General features: G+C 28.2%; 1 protein-coding gene across 1 annotated transcript; it reads right to left on the reverse strand.

Annotated features, from left to right (window-relative positions):
- Positions 1-1318: 1318 nt before the first annotated feature.
- On the reverse strand, positions 1319-2868 carry LOC108197958 (protein SPEAR3-like). The gene is made up of 4 exons (XM_017365693.1): positions 2665-2868; positions 2465-2572; positions 2110-2159; positions 1319-1490 (listed from the first exon to the last, which is right to left on the reverse strand). The coding sequence occupies exons 1-4, from the start codon at positions 2866-2868 to the stop codon at positions 1319-1321; spliced, it is 534 nt and encodes a 177-aa protein (XP_017221182.1).
- Between the last annotated feature and the right edge of the window lie 11514 nt (positions 2869-14382).

Below are 14382 nucleotides of genomic sequence, written 5' to 3' on the forward strand. Positions count from 1 at the left end.
ACGAAGGATGAGGTTACCGTCGTAAATTCTTACGACGGAAACAAACTTTCCGTCGTAAGTTCGGGCGTCCGGCAGATCCGTTCTAAGTTATCCACCGTAAATACCCTCTTTGTTGTCTTTGTTGTAGTGTAAGTGTTTAGTGGTGTGCCGGTAAATTTATCTCACAGGATTCGTTCTTAACTAATTCATGCATTATCTTCATAATTACAAAGATGACCAATCTCAATTATTCCAAATAAAGGCAATTTATGATCCTAATAAACAAAATCGTAAATTTCTTTGGGGGATTATAATTTAAGTGTAATTAATTGAACCTCACACAAATTTTTATCTAAATTTTAAAAATATGTATCAAAACTACAATAAAAATATTTTAGGCGTTTTTTTAGAATCAAATTTATATATAATTATTTAATGTGAAAAATTTTAGCATGAGGCTAGAATGTAATAGAGTTTTTTGTTAAATTTTTGAGTCATATAACAATAAATGAAGAAATCAATTACATAATAATGTGATTACCCATTATTTAGAACACAAATTCTTAAAATCATCGCACAATGGTCATGTTTCATCCTACATACATAAAATCTCTAATTTTATGTTTGGATTAGTTTTCGATTGGTTTAGTGTTTAAATATAAATATGCTAGAATATAATTATTGGTAAAATAAGAGATTAGATGAATTTAATATATGATATGATATATTTTTTTATCAATTTATTATTTTTAATAATATTGGCCACATGTATTGATATGCCAACACATTGTAGTGATATTGATACTTGAAATATTAATAATATGTGGATATTAATATATTGAAGTTAATTTTGATTTTATGAAAAATCCCGGTGAGAAAAATTAATAAGTTAATGTACAATCATTCGGATTTAAGTAAGATCTATTAAAATCTCATGGATTGCCAAGAGAACTAATATAAAATACACTAACTTCAAAACAATCCATCAGTTAATTAAATCCAAAAAAATTCTAAATATTTAATAAATTCTAAAGTATCTCAATTAAATATCATTTTATTCTCATAATATAATTTTGAATTTGGATTAAATACTACTATATTTTTTCAGATAATTTAATATTCCAAGATTAAAATGTTTTCTTAATCTCAACCAAATAAACCTGAATCTTATTAATTAAAATTTTAAAAATTCCAAATAAACCTTTTAAAATGAACTTTATTAATAAAAAATTCCAAAATCTCGAATAAACCTATTAACTTTGTTCAAAAATGTTTTACCATAATATTATTGACCAAGACAACTACATGCATTACATAACTCAGATCTATTTTGTGGAGCTCAAAGATGGAGCTCTAAATCTGGTTCTTGTGTGCTGCCTGATCTTGCCAAACTCCCAGCACCGGATGAATCAATTGCAGCTTTCTTGGTCTCATGTTTTTCAGAATTTTCAGCCACAAGAAGGTTATTAGTAAAGTAATTTGTTTGTGGGAACCCGTTGCCTTCATTAGGCCTGGTGTACATTAATAAGAAGAAATTTGTAAATATATCAAAATATATCTATAATTAATATCAAATATATATATATATATATATATATATATATATATATATATATATATATATATATATATATATATATAAAAGGTAGCACTCCATAGCATACCTCTTATATGAAGTTACGTAGCACACCATTATAAATATATATATAATATATATTCTATTATATTTTTTATGAAATATAATTGCAAATTTTGATTATTAAACCGAAAACGAAGTTATAAATTTTTTTTATTCCAAAGATCATCTAAAATTATGCAATATCTCAATATGATTCTATAACAGAATAATAATCACACAGAATTATTCTGTTGTAGAATCAGCTTCGAAAATATATTTTTTTTCATCAAATTTTAAGCGTTGAATTACTTAAAATAGATATATTTTATAGTATTCTGTATTGGAATCACGTTTTATATATATTCTATAACAGAATTTATAATAAAATTGATGATTTATAGTGGCGCACTATGTAAGTCCATATAAGGAGTCCCTCTCTGAAATGTTGGCTATATATATATATATATATATATATATATATATATATATATAATTTTACAGCAAGAACACACCTTGTACTCAATCCAAACCGGAGATCACAACTTTCACTGCCCATGCTCATCTGCAGGGCCATCAATAAATTTAATTAAGTAAAAGTTTATAAAAGTTATGGATGATAATAATATATATAACAAAAATATAATTTATATACAAACATTTCTTTAGTCACTCACTAATTTGACTATGTTTGTTTATATATAAAAATTCTATGTAAAATTTTTTTTGATATTATTTATTTTGTATATTATTCATTATATTTTTATGGCAAATACACACACAAACACACACATATAGGGATAAATGACTACCTGTATTGCTTAAATCCCTCCTAAAACCAAAAAAAAAAAAAAAGGAATAAATATATACCTTGAGGCCTTGAGTACCAGGCAGAGGCGGTGCAGTAACAGGAGTATAACTATAAGAGATCGGTGGCACTGGCGATAGGAAATAGGGGTTTTGAACCATCAAACCCTCCTAAAAAACAAAAACAAATAATACATAGATGGTTAAATAATTGGGATAGAGGAACTCTAGAATTACAACCACAAAGAAAAAAATATTCATACCTGCAGTTGGTTAGGAACAACAGTCACCCCAGCAACATTGCCACCAGCAGCAACCATTTCATTCTGCAATCGGAGGCGCTCTAGTTGAGCAATACCTAAGCCTCTTTGTCTTACTCTAGGCTCTGTGTCTTTTATTCCCCTCTTCCTCCCTCTTTTAGACAATAAACTACCACTCTGTCCGGCTCCTTCACGGTTACTAGCCATTACTAATTCTTTCCCACTACAAAAATTTTTCTAGAGACGATTAAAAGAAAAGAACGCTATGAGAAAAAGTGAGATATATGTGCAACAATGAGTAATCTTGGGACTTATATAGCTAGCTAGCCCTCCTTTGATTAGACATATAATATTCATGCCAGTGCATCATTAGAATCTTAGATATCATTAAATTTTTAAATAATACATGATTTGGAAGTAAATGGTAAAAACAGCTGGAATGCAAAGATTTATTTCCATATGAGGCCCGTTTAAAAAATCTATAAAGAATATATATTATATAGGCTTTCTTGCTATATCATTTTTTCTAAAATTGATATTATTATTAATAAAATTCAGTTTTTGTATATATCTTATGTACCATGTATTAGATAACAACGGAAGATTTTTGTCCCTTTTCTTTTATTTGATGTAAATATAAATTAAGATAATATCACTTTATACACTTTAATGATTTATGATCATGTAGGTGAATATCTATTTTCTTAAATAGGATGATGAGTTTTTCTCAATATTATATAACAAAATATACATATAACGATCATTGCATTGTCAGTTTTTACATTCTTGACCCTTGTATATATGACCAATACTTGTGAAAGAATATAATACTTGATATATTATATAGGCTCAAATCCTGATATTTTAATTGGATTGTTTGAGACAATATTATGAATATTTGTGAGAAAGCTCTTCTTTAGAAATATAATTGATGGTAAAATTTATAATTTACATGCTTATACAAGTTTTCACCATGAGTAATATATAATTAGCAATCCCCTTTTACATGTATGAATGATCTTTGAGAAAAAATTTATTGTCTATCACAATAGGTATTGAAGGCATACGGATTTAAAACATATATTGGTATAATGTTTGAATTTTTTGAATAAATTTATCACATTTTAAAATTTAAGATATATTTAGTTTTTTTTTTAATTCATTAGAAATATAATCGTAGGCAAATAAAAAAAATTATCGTAGTACATAATATGTGAATATTAAGTCAAAATATAAAATTGTTCTTATCAATTTGATGATAATCGATTAGATTTTCATAAAATGTTTAACAATATTTGATTTTCATAGAAGAAATTTAAAATTTAGTAATATTATGTGTGTGTGTGAGAGAGAAAATCTTTTTAAATTTCAAAAAATAGTATATATTTCCCAAGTGTGAGATTTAAATGATTTGTTTTTGCTAAATAAATATATTATTCATTCTTTGATATCAATAAAAACACAATAGCATGTTACTTGGATCATTTATCACGTTTATAATAGCAGAACTAAACCGCAATCATCAATCCATAGCATTTAGATCACATATTGTCACATCTGCATATTTAACAACATATATTCACATTCCACACACGATCATATTGGCACATCATATTAAACTAGACTTCAAAAGGTTTAATCTTTTTTTCGTTTCATGTAAATTTGACTTATGGATCGAAAGATACGACCAAAGCAGTTTTCTAACTCTCCGCATAAATCACATAGCACATAAGGTTTCCTATCCCATCCCACCGGTTGTTACATCAAGTCTCGTGTTAAAAATATTTTCTCGGAAATTTTTAAACATTTTTCAGAATTAAAACGAGTAAGAATCAATTTTGGAATAAATAATCTAGCTCATTTGACTGAAAATGAACTTCAAACAATTAATAATGATTAACTAAATATTAATCATAATTTAGAAATATATTTATGACTCGAAATTATTTTTCAAAATTTTTAAATCAAAAATAATAATTAAATCCAATTAATTAATCAATTAAAATCATAAAAAATAATTAGAATAATTAATCAATTAATATTTAAATGAATTGACCAATTAAAATAATTAATCACCAATTGAAATTAATTAATTAATTTAAATATAATTTTGAATAAAAAATAATTCAAAAACATTTTTAAAATTAAAACAAATAATTCGAAAGAGTTTGAAAAATATAAAACTGAAAATTTTGATTTGTAGAGTTTTAAAAGTTGTATGTGAGGTTGAAAATGTAAACTTTAACAGTTAGGTGACCAATTTGCAAAATACACAAAATTCTGCAATCGGAGGCGCTCTAGTTTAGCAATACCTAAGCCTCTTTGTCTTACTCTAGGCTCTGTGTCTTTTATTCCCCTCTTCCTCCCTCTTTTAGACAATAAACTACCACTCTGTCCGGCTCCTTCACCGTTACTAGCCATTACTAATTATTTCCCACTACAAAAATTTTTCTAGAGAAGATTAAAAGAAAAGAACGCTATGAGAAAAAGGGAGATATATGTGCAACAATGAGTAATCTTGGGACTTATATAGCTAGCTAGCCCTCCTTTGATTAGACATATAATATTCATGCCAGTGCATCATTAGAATCTTAGACATCATTAAATTTTTAATAATACATGATTTAGAAGTAAATGGTAAAAACAGCTGGAATGCAAAGATTTATTTCCATACGAGGCCCGTCTAAGAAATCTATAAAGAATATATATATTATATAGGGTTTCTTGCTACATCATTTTTTCTAAAATTGATATTATTATTACAAAATTTCAATTTTAGTAGATATCTTACGAACCATGTATTAGATAATAATGGAAAAATTTTCTCCCTTCTCTTCTATTTGATGTAAATATGAATTAAGATAATATCACTTCATAAACTTTAATGATTTATGATCATAGTACTCTTGCCACAATCATATAAAAATAAGAAATATCAAATATCCATAGATTCTCATGATGTATGGAGTCGGTGAATATCTATTTTTTTAAATACTATGATCAGTTTTTCCCAATATTATATAATAAAATATAAATATAAGGTCATTGAATCGTGTTTCTACATTCTTGACCCTTTGTATATATGATCAATATTTGTGAAACAATATAACTGATATCATATATATGTTCAAATCGTAATTGGATTGTCATAATAACTACTTCGACAGAATGTCGTCGACATTATATAATTTCGATAGTTTTCCGTTAAATTAATCGTGTAAAAAAATTAACCTTACATTCCCTTCCGTTATCAATTGCCCTGTGTTTCTAGTCTCTTCTTCTTTCTAGCTTCATTTCTCCATTCTTCCCCTTTTTTTCTCCATTTTGCTTCACAAAATCATACTTTATTACATAAAATCCTCCTATAATTTCATATAACATTTCTCACTTTTAAATTAAGCAAATTTCATACTTCTTGAATTTTATGATTGTGATAATTTTTTGTATATTTATAATTGATTGTGAATGACTAAGATTGATCCAAATTGAATTCAATATATGTAATTTGTAACTAACTCTTCTTACTTTTTAATTATGTAAATTTCACTTCTCTAATTATTTTAATTTTCGTAAATTTTTGTATACTTATGAATTATTAGTTGTCTATGTCTAAAATTGCTACCGTGCTGAGCACGATTGGATAGCCCCGTGGTTAAGGGTTTATCCTCTATTGTCCCAAGTGGAAGTTATTTGGATCATCTGGTAAAGGATTTAGAACTTCGACCCTGGAACGGTGGACCCCTGAGCCTGCATATGAAGGGTTACAAGCCTGCAAGGAAGATCCTGGGAAGGTTTCAGTATGGTTAGGGTTCAATCTAGAAGTATTACAGGGTTTATCCTCAGTTTGGGTTATACCTGTGAAGCCCGGGTTACGACTGTTGAGGCTGCCTGTGGAGGGCTGCATGCTGGTAATGGAGACCTTGAGAGGACTTCTGCATGGATAAGGGTTCACCTAGATATGTTACAGTTGTTACCCTCAGTTGGGGTTTTCACTGTGCAAAACCCGAGTTACGACCGCAAAGGTTGCTTAAGGAGGCTTGCAGTGGAGACATAAGGAAGGCTTCCATGAGGATGAAGTTTCACTTGATGACATTCGAGTGACTATCCTTGTCACGCATAACTAGAGTGTGCACTCTGGGTTGCAACTATAGAGTTGCAGCTAAACCGGTAAGGTGTTGTACTCCAATGGTGTTAGTTATAATAGTTAGCTATATTTTAAAAACAGTTTTTTTATTAATATTTTCAAATTCAACGGCTATTATAAATAATTATATTAATTATTTACAAATTTATTGAGGTCTTTCAATTTTATTTTATTTTGACAGATATCGAGGTCATTCATTGAAATACTCGTTATAAAAAGTTTTTCCACAAAGTAATTTTTTTTAATTTCTTTCTCAATTAGAATTTTTTGTGACCTCTTGCCTTTTTCCTGTTTCGGAACCTCTGCTTGGGGCCGGAATTCAGGAGTTTCTTGAGAGAAAAATGTCATAACTTGTACAAGCCCAGAGTGCAGGAGAGAAAGAAGCGGGAGAGGTAAATTTAGCGGGAGATGAGGTGGATGAGCTTTAGCTAATGGCCAACGAGGATAGCTAACATGGTTAGCTAAAATAATATAAAATAATGGTTATCTAAAATTTGCTCAACCTGCAAGGTGTTGTGCTCCAATGGTATTAACTATAATGGTTAACTACATTTCAAAAACAGTACTTTAACATATCAGTATATTATAATTATAGTACCTTAACATTTTAATTTGGCGAGAGCTGACATGGAGCTGTACTTTATCTATATTTTAATTATTAATAACCACTTTTCAATCTGTAAATATAGATAACTATTTTACAGTTATCTAAAAATTTAGCTAACAGTTCCTACCGTTGGAGTGGATAGTTTTCTATCTCGTTATCCATAATCTCCGCCACATCAGCAAATATAGCTAACAGGCACTTATAACTAAGAGCCTCGAAGTTGCTATAGAGGACCACAAGCTGTTAGGTATAAATATGGTTATCAATTAGACCTGTCGATTTTTCACACGACACGAAAATTTAGTGTTGGTCTTTGCATTTTGAGAACACAACACAAAAAAGACACGAACACGAAGTACACGACAAATATGTCTTGTCGGTTTTGTGTTTTTGCCCTTTGGGTACACGACACGAGGTACACGAAATAAATATAATTTTATAATTAAATATTAATATTTTAATTATAAATATGTATATTTATAATGAATATATGTATATTTTCTTTTTAAATAATGCATAGTTTATAATACTGTAAGTATAAATGATTTAAATATATATATTTCATTTAATTTTTTAATTTTTATGTTTGTAATCTAATATTTACATTAATTTATATACTTATTTATATTTATATTTAATTTCAATTTTACACGAAACACGACACGAAAACGGAGGTACAAGACATGAAAATACACGAACGTTAAACGGGCTCGGTTTTGGGTTTGGTCTTTGAGTACACGACACGAAAAGATACACCATATGAAAGTACACGATCCGCACGCCCGGTCTACTATCAATTGACTGCGTTGGAGTGCCTTCTTTTTTACGAGACTAGTTAAGAAGCCGCTCGTTGCGGCGGCCTATAAAAATTATATTAATGATTCAAAATTAGTATTTGTAAGATAAAATAAATGTGTGGCAATCTATAAAAATTATATTAATGATTCAAAATTAATATTTGTAGAATAAAATAAATTTTATATTATAAACATCTCGATGCAATACAAATATTAATATATAAAATTACAAAATTGGACTATAATTCAAGAGTGAAATTTTACATATAATTAACGATTTAAAGTATGACGAATCTTAATTTTAGTTGTGTTTTTTGTTAAAGTAATCATGTTTTTCACTAACATTGTCATTAATTTCCAAACACCACTTCTTAGACATAAACACCATGCCCTACATGTAAAAATCATACGGGTCTTTAACAGAACTGATTGATGACATCTAGTCATATACATTGATTGACCAATAAAACAGACAATAAGCTTGCAAGAACATAAATGCGTAAAAGTTAAAAAAATATTGAGATGCAACTCCGAAACCATCCCTAGATGTAATAGGAATAAACATTATGTTCTAGTTATACGAACATTAATCATGTCGGGACGTTTTACTGCTTCCTCCAATTTCTTAAATTGTTTATCCGCAAAAACATCAATTTGAATTCATGAGATAGCAGTCTACTCCCACACCCGACAAACTCTTATAGCTTCCCAAAATAAACCGGGTTACGATGTCGTTGCATAAGAACGGCACCATAGTGAGTAGGGTCGTGGTATTTTGAGAGAGAAGGTTGTGTTTAGATGATCCAAACAAAAGAAATGAAACAGAATCAGATTAAAAAACTTGCAAGTTACTATATTCCATCTTAATTTTTTTGGATTGATTGTGCACAAAAACATCTAACTTAAATCCGTGAGATAGTGGTCTATGACTACCCTTACTTGTAACAATAATACTGTATGAACATATTATTCACTTAAAAGTTGCTTGAACGGAGCAAACATATAATGCATGTATAATATTTTCCTGTGTGCAAAGTAAATCATGTAAAAATTAACAACAACAAACATGTACGATTAACAAACAAATATTATAAAAGAATAACCAACAAACATTCATCACTAATAGTTAATTTATTGATATCATCCATCAATATCATGTCAAGACTATGTTTTTCTCCTGTGTTTGGATTTGTCGACTCCCACATAGCGGTCTATAACTACCTTTGCTTGTAACAACCTTTATTTTTTTTAATACCATATAAACCACCTTCACTTATCATTGCAGAAAAACGGCACCACCGAGTTATAAATCGAGCAAGAGAACTATCACGAGAGAGAGGTAGGATTGTGGTATTGAGAGAGGGTAGGTTGTGTTTAGATGATCTAAAACCCTACAACCTATAGGGTATTTATAGGTGCAGAAAGACTTGTGCGCTACTCTTTCCCATAATTAAATAATCTGAAACAAAATGAGATTAAAACTTTCAAGCTACTATATTCCATAAATAATCTGAAACAAAATCAGATTCCGAAACTTGCTTCTAATATATCCGAAACTAAAAAAGGTAGTTCAAATTTTTGATATTTTTCATCCAAAAATTCCAGAAAATTAGAAAAATAGAACGGAGCGATGTGATAGGCGCCACCTACACGCCCCTCGCATCTCCTTTATATAAAAACAAAATCAGATTAAAACTTTCGAATTACTGTATTCCATAAATAATCTGAAACAAAATCAGATTCTAAAACTTACTTCTAATATATCCGAAATTAAAAAAGATTGTTCTAATTTTTGATATTTTTTCATCCAAAAATTCCAGAAAATTAGAAAAATAGAACGGAGAGATATGAGAGGCGCCACCTACACGCCCCTCGCTTCTCCTTTATATAAGTATACTAGTGAATAAAGCCGCGCATCGCGGCGGCGTTATGATTTTTTAATCAATTTTGATACGAATTAATATTATAATTACATAAAGGTTATTTTGAGTCATGTTCCTGTTAAACATATCATTAATAAAAAATATTATAATTAATATAAAAATTTGTTTAAGTGGCCCTCCTGTCAAACACAATACTAATTAAAATAAATTGTTTAAACCGTCCTCCCATCAAAGACAATATTTTTCAATATTTATTATACTTGTGATAAAATTAAATATAATAATATAGATAAAAATTAGTTTGAGCCGCTCTCTTGTTAAAGACAATACTAATAACAAAAAATTATAATTTAGATATTAGTTTAAGTCACCCTACCGTCGAACACAACACTAATAAAAATTATTCTAATTAAAGATTATATTTGGTAAAAATTATTTTAAGTCGTGGTCCCATTTTAATAAAAAAATACATTATAACTTAGATAAAAAAATTGTTTTGGCCGCTTTCCCGTCAAACAGAATACTAATAGAAAATTTATTATTATTTAGATAAAAATTAATTTTGGCCGCTCTCCCCTCAAACACAATACTAATTAAGAATCTTTTTTAGAAATTTTGATATGAATTAATATTATAATTGCATAAAATTTATTTTGAGTCATGATCCTGTTAAACATATCACTAATAATAAATATTATAATTAATACAAAATTTGTTTAAGTGGCCCTCCTGTCAAACACAATACTAATAAAAAAAAATTGTTTGAACCGCCCTCCCTATTAATCAATAATTAGTATAATTATGATAATAACAAAATATTATAATATAGATATTAGTTTGGGTCGCCCTACCGTCAAACACAATAGTAACAAAAACTATTCTAATTATGATAAAGTTAAAGATTTTAATTGGATAAAAATTATTTTGAACTGTGGTCTCGTTTTAACAAAAAAATATATTATAACTTATATAAAAAATTATTTTAGATTATTATTATTTAGATAAAAATTAGTTTGGGCCGCCTCCCCTGCCTGTCAAACACAATACTAATCAAGAATCATTTACATTATCATAAAATCAATATATGATTCCTATATTATATATCTTATTTTACTTACTAATTATTTTTATTTTATGATTCCTATTTATTAGTTAAAAATTATTATTCTTTTGTGGTTCTAATTTTTTTTGCTATTAGTTTTTTTTAATAATTATTATCTTTACGATCTTTTGTATTCTATTCGAAATTTAAGAAAATTATAAGACCAAATCGAAAATATTACAAATCTTAAATATAAATTGTATTTTATATATCAATGATTGTTGGTTTAAATAAATATAATCCTATTCCTTTTAGGATTCCTAAATAAGAAAAGAATCGTATTACCTTTAAAATCCAAAATGAAAAGAATTGGATTAACTTTTGGAATCCTTTAACCTAATTTTTTAAATTATATATAAATATATTTTCTATCCGAAATTTAATAAAATTATAAGAAAAGAGTTTTATTATTTTTAGAATCCAATAAAAAAAAGAATTGTATTAACCTTTAAGATCCTTGAATTTGATTTTTTGAATTATAATATTATTTTCTATTCGAAATTCAAGAAAATTATAAAACTGAATCAAACTATTATCGAGATTGGTTGTAAGTTCATGCATATTGCATACTATATGAATGAGGTTGCGAAGATCTCAAAGATGTTTCCATGATAGAGATGTTATCTTCTTGATCATTATGGAACGGTGTGAGTTCAACGCGATGAACCTGTTTAGACAATTTGAGATTCTGGAAGATGCTGGTTTTTATTTTTTTGATATATAATTTGAAAAAAATTAATAAAATATGATTATAAATTTAATAACTTTTGAAAATAAGAATTGTATTTTTTAATTATATTAGTTCTATAATTGTTATTTTGATTAAATAGAATCCTTACTCTTTTATGATTCCTAAATAAGTAAAAGAATTGTATTATCTTTGCAATCCTTTTATCTATACAAACCTGAACCTGGTTTTTAGATTATAATTTTATTTTCCAAACAGAAATTTAAGAAAATTATAAGACTGAATCGAACAATTCTACGCGCTTCGCGGCGGTGTATATTAGCTATTCATAAAATTTTGAAGTATAACATAATATAAAATTTGTGATATTGTATCATATATTTTGAATAATTACGAAAAAGATAAATATATTCAAACGCGCGTACTTTTTAGGATTGTATGGTGACTATAATCAATGTGTTGGACTGTTGGTGAGTGCAGATGATACATAATTTAAAAAATCTAATTATTTTGAGTTAGAGCAAGTCCAACACTATGCTAAGGGGTTCCCTAAAAATATTATAAAATAATATGTCTTAGTGATTTAGCACAAGATTTAGCACATGAGCTCCAATAGTACTCCCTATATTCATTCCCTATTATTATAATAATATTAAATTTAAACAACTTTGGTGTGGAGGAGAGAGGGAAATGATGTGGAGAAGAGAGAGAAATGAATATTTTAATGATAAAAATAGTTTAGGAGTGGCTAGCATATTCTAAAAATAGGGAAGGGGAAGCTTGTGCTAGTGATTTAGCACATCACTAGCATAGTGTTGGAGTGCAATTTTATCCCATATTCCCTATTTTTGGATTTAAGACTTGATTTAGCACACCTATTGGACTTGCTCTTAAGACACGGACAGTCTCATTAGCAAATTATTAAGTATAAATATTAATTAAAAACTAATTTCACTTCGTTTTCAAATATCAATATAATGTCAAATAAATTATCCATTATGAAATCCAGATGTCTCAAATTGTATGATTGCAGAGAAAGAATTGGTTTTCTATCCATCCAAATCTTAGACTTGAGAATAGGCTTGCATATAACGATGTTTAAATTCAAATTTGTGTATCCATTTTCATTATCATCATCATCATCCAGCATCACTATTTTCCTCCTTTTCCTAACCTTGACAATGCTTTCAAATGTTTACGTGACACTCCACCTTCCAACTTGTTACCGTCACTTTTTTCTATGTCATCTACCATACTTGATTCCCTTTTCCCACATTGGCGAGGAGGTTGCATTCCATCGTAGTATGTGAGTTTGCCAGTTGACATTATCGTGAATCTATGTATATTAAATTGTGTTAGAATATTGGCAGAATAATTTTGTCGTTATGTAGTTAGCAGCACCAAAGATTGTTGTGGAAACCTATTGAGGAAGAGTCATATAACTTACTATGCATATGAGCTCGTACATGATAGCCTTGAAAAATAAAAATTTGAAAACAATCGAAGTAAGAGTTTCAAAAAAAGACGTACTATTTCAAAGAAAGCTTGATTGCTAAAATAGAGCACATAGACATTCTGCAGTTTTCACGGGAGTATCCTGATAAATCTTGATGTAGCAAGTATGTTTTTTTATTTATTATTTTTTAATATTTCTTTTTGATTATCCATCCATTATACTTCATTATTTATTAAGGATAGAAATAATACAAACAAAAGAAATGATAAGAATTTTAAGTCATGTTTCATTCAATTTGATCATTGGTTCTATGTCCAATACAACTTTATGGACAACCTAGAGTAGATCATTTACCCGTATGGTGCAATTTAAAATTTGAATATTGGACTTATTTATTACTCCCTCTGTCCCATTTGATTCTATACGTTTCTTTTTAACTGCTCGACACGCATTTCAATGCTCTTATAAAATATAGTTCCGTAACTTATTTTTGAGATTTTTTTTTCTGTATAAGAATATAACATCCAAACTTTAATTCAGAAAAGAAAATTTTTAAAAATAAATTACACAACTACATTTTGCAGGAGCATTAAAGTCCGTGCCGCGTCCCCGTCCCCCAATGTATACAACTCAGGGGGACGGAGGGAGTAAGTACATAAGTCTGATTGGCAAAAAAAAACCTTAAAATATTGTATGTGTGCAAATTCAAAGTATTAAATTGTATATATATATATATATATATATATATATATATATATATATATATATATATATATAGGCTCATGATCAAATAGAAACCACTCTTAGAATAAAAACTAGAAACCAGTTTCCCTACCACTATTTATAACTACGGGTATCACTAATTTATACTGCACTTATCACTGTTTTTATACATTATGTAAACAGCGATTTTTATTATCAAAATTGAGATAATCTACTTATCTAAACTATTGATAATCGATTATAGATGATCAATTTCATCCGTAGGAAGGTTCTTGGCGGTAGGAAGCCGCAAGAGAAGTTGTATGATGATGGTAAGTAGTC

The sequence above is a fragment of the Daucus carota genome, chromosome 8 (assembly GCF_001625215.2).
Source record: "Daucus carota subsp. sativus chromosome 8, DH1 v3.0, whole genome shotgun sequence".
Classification (NCBI taxonomy): Eukaryota; Viridiplantae; Streptophyta; class Magnoliopsida; order Apiales; family Apiaceae; genus Daucus; species Daucus carota.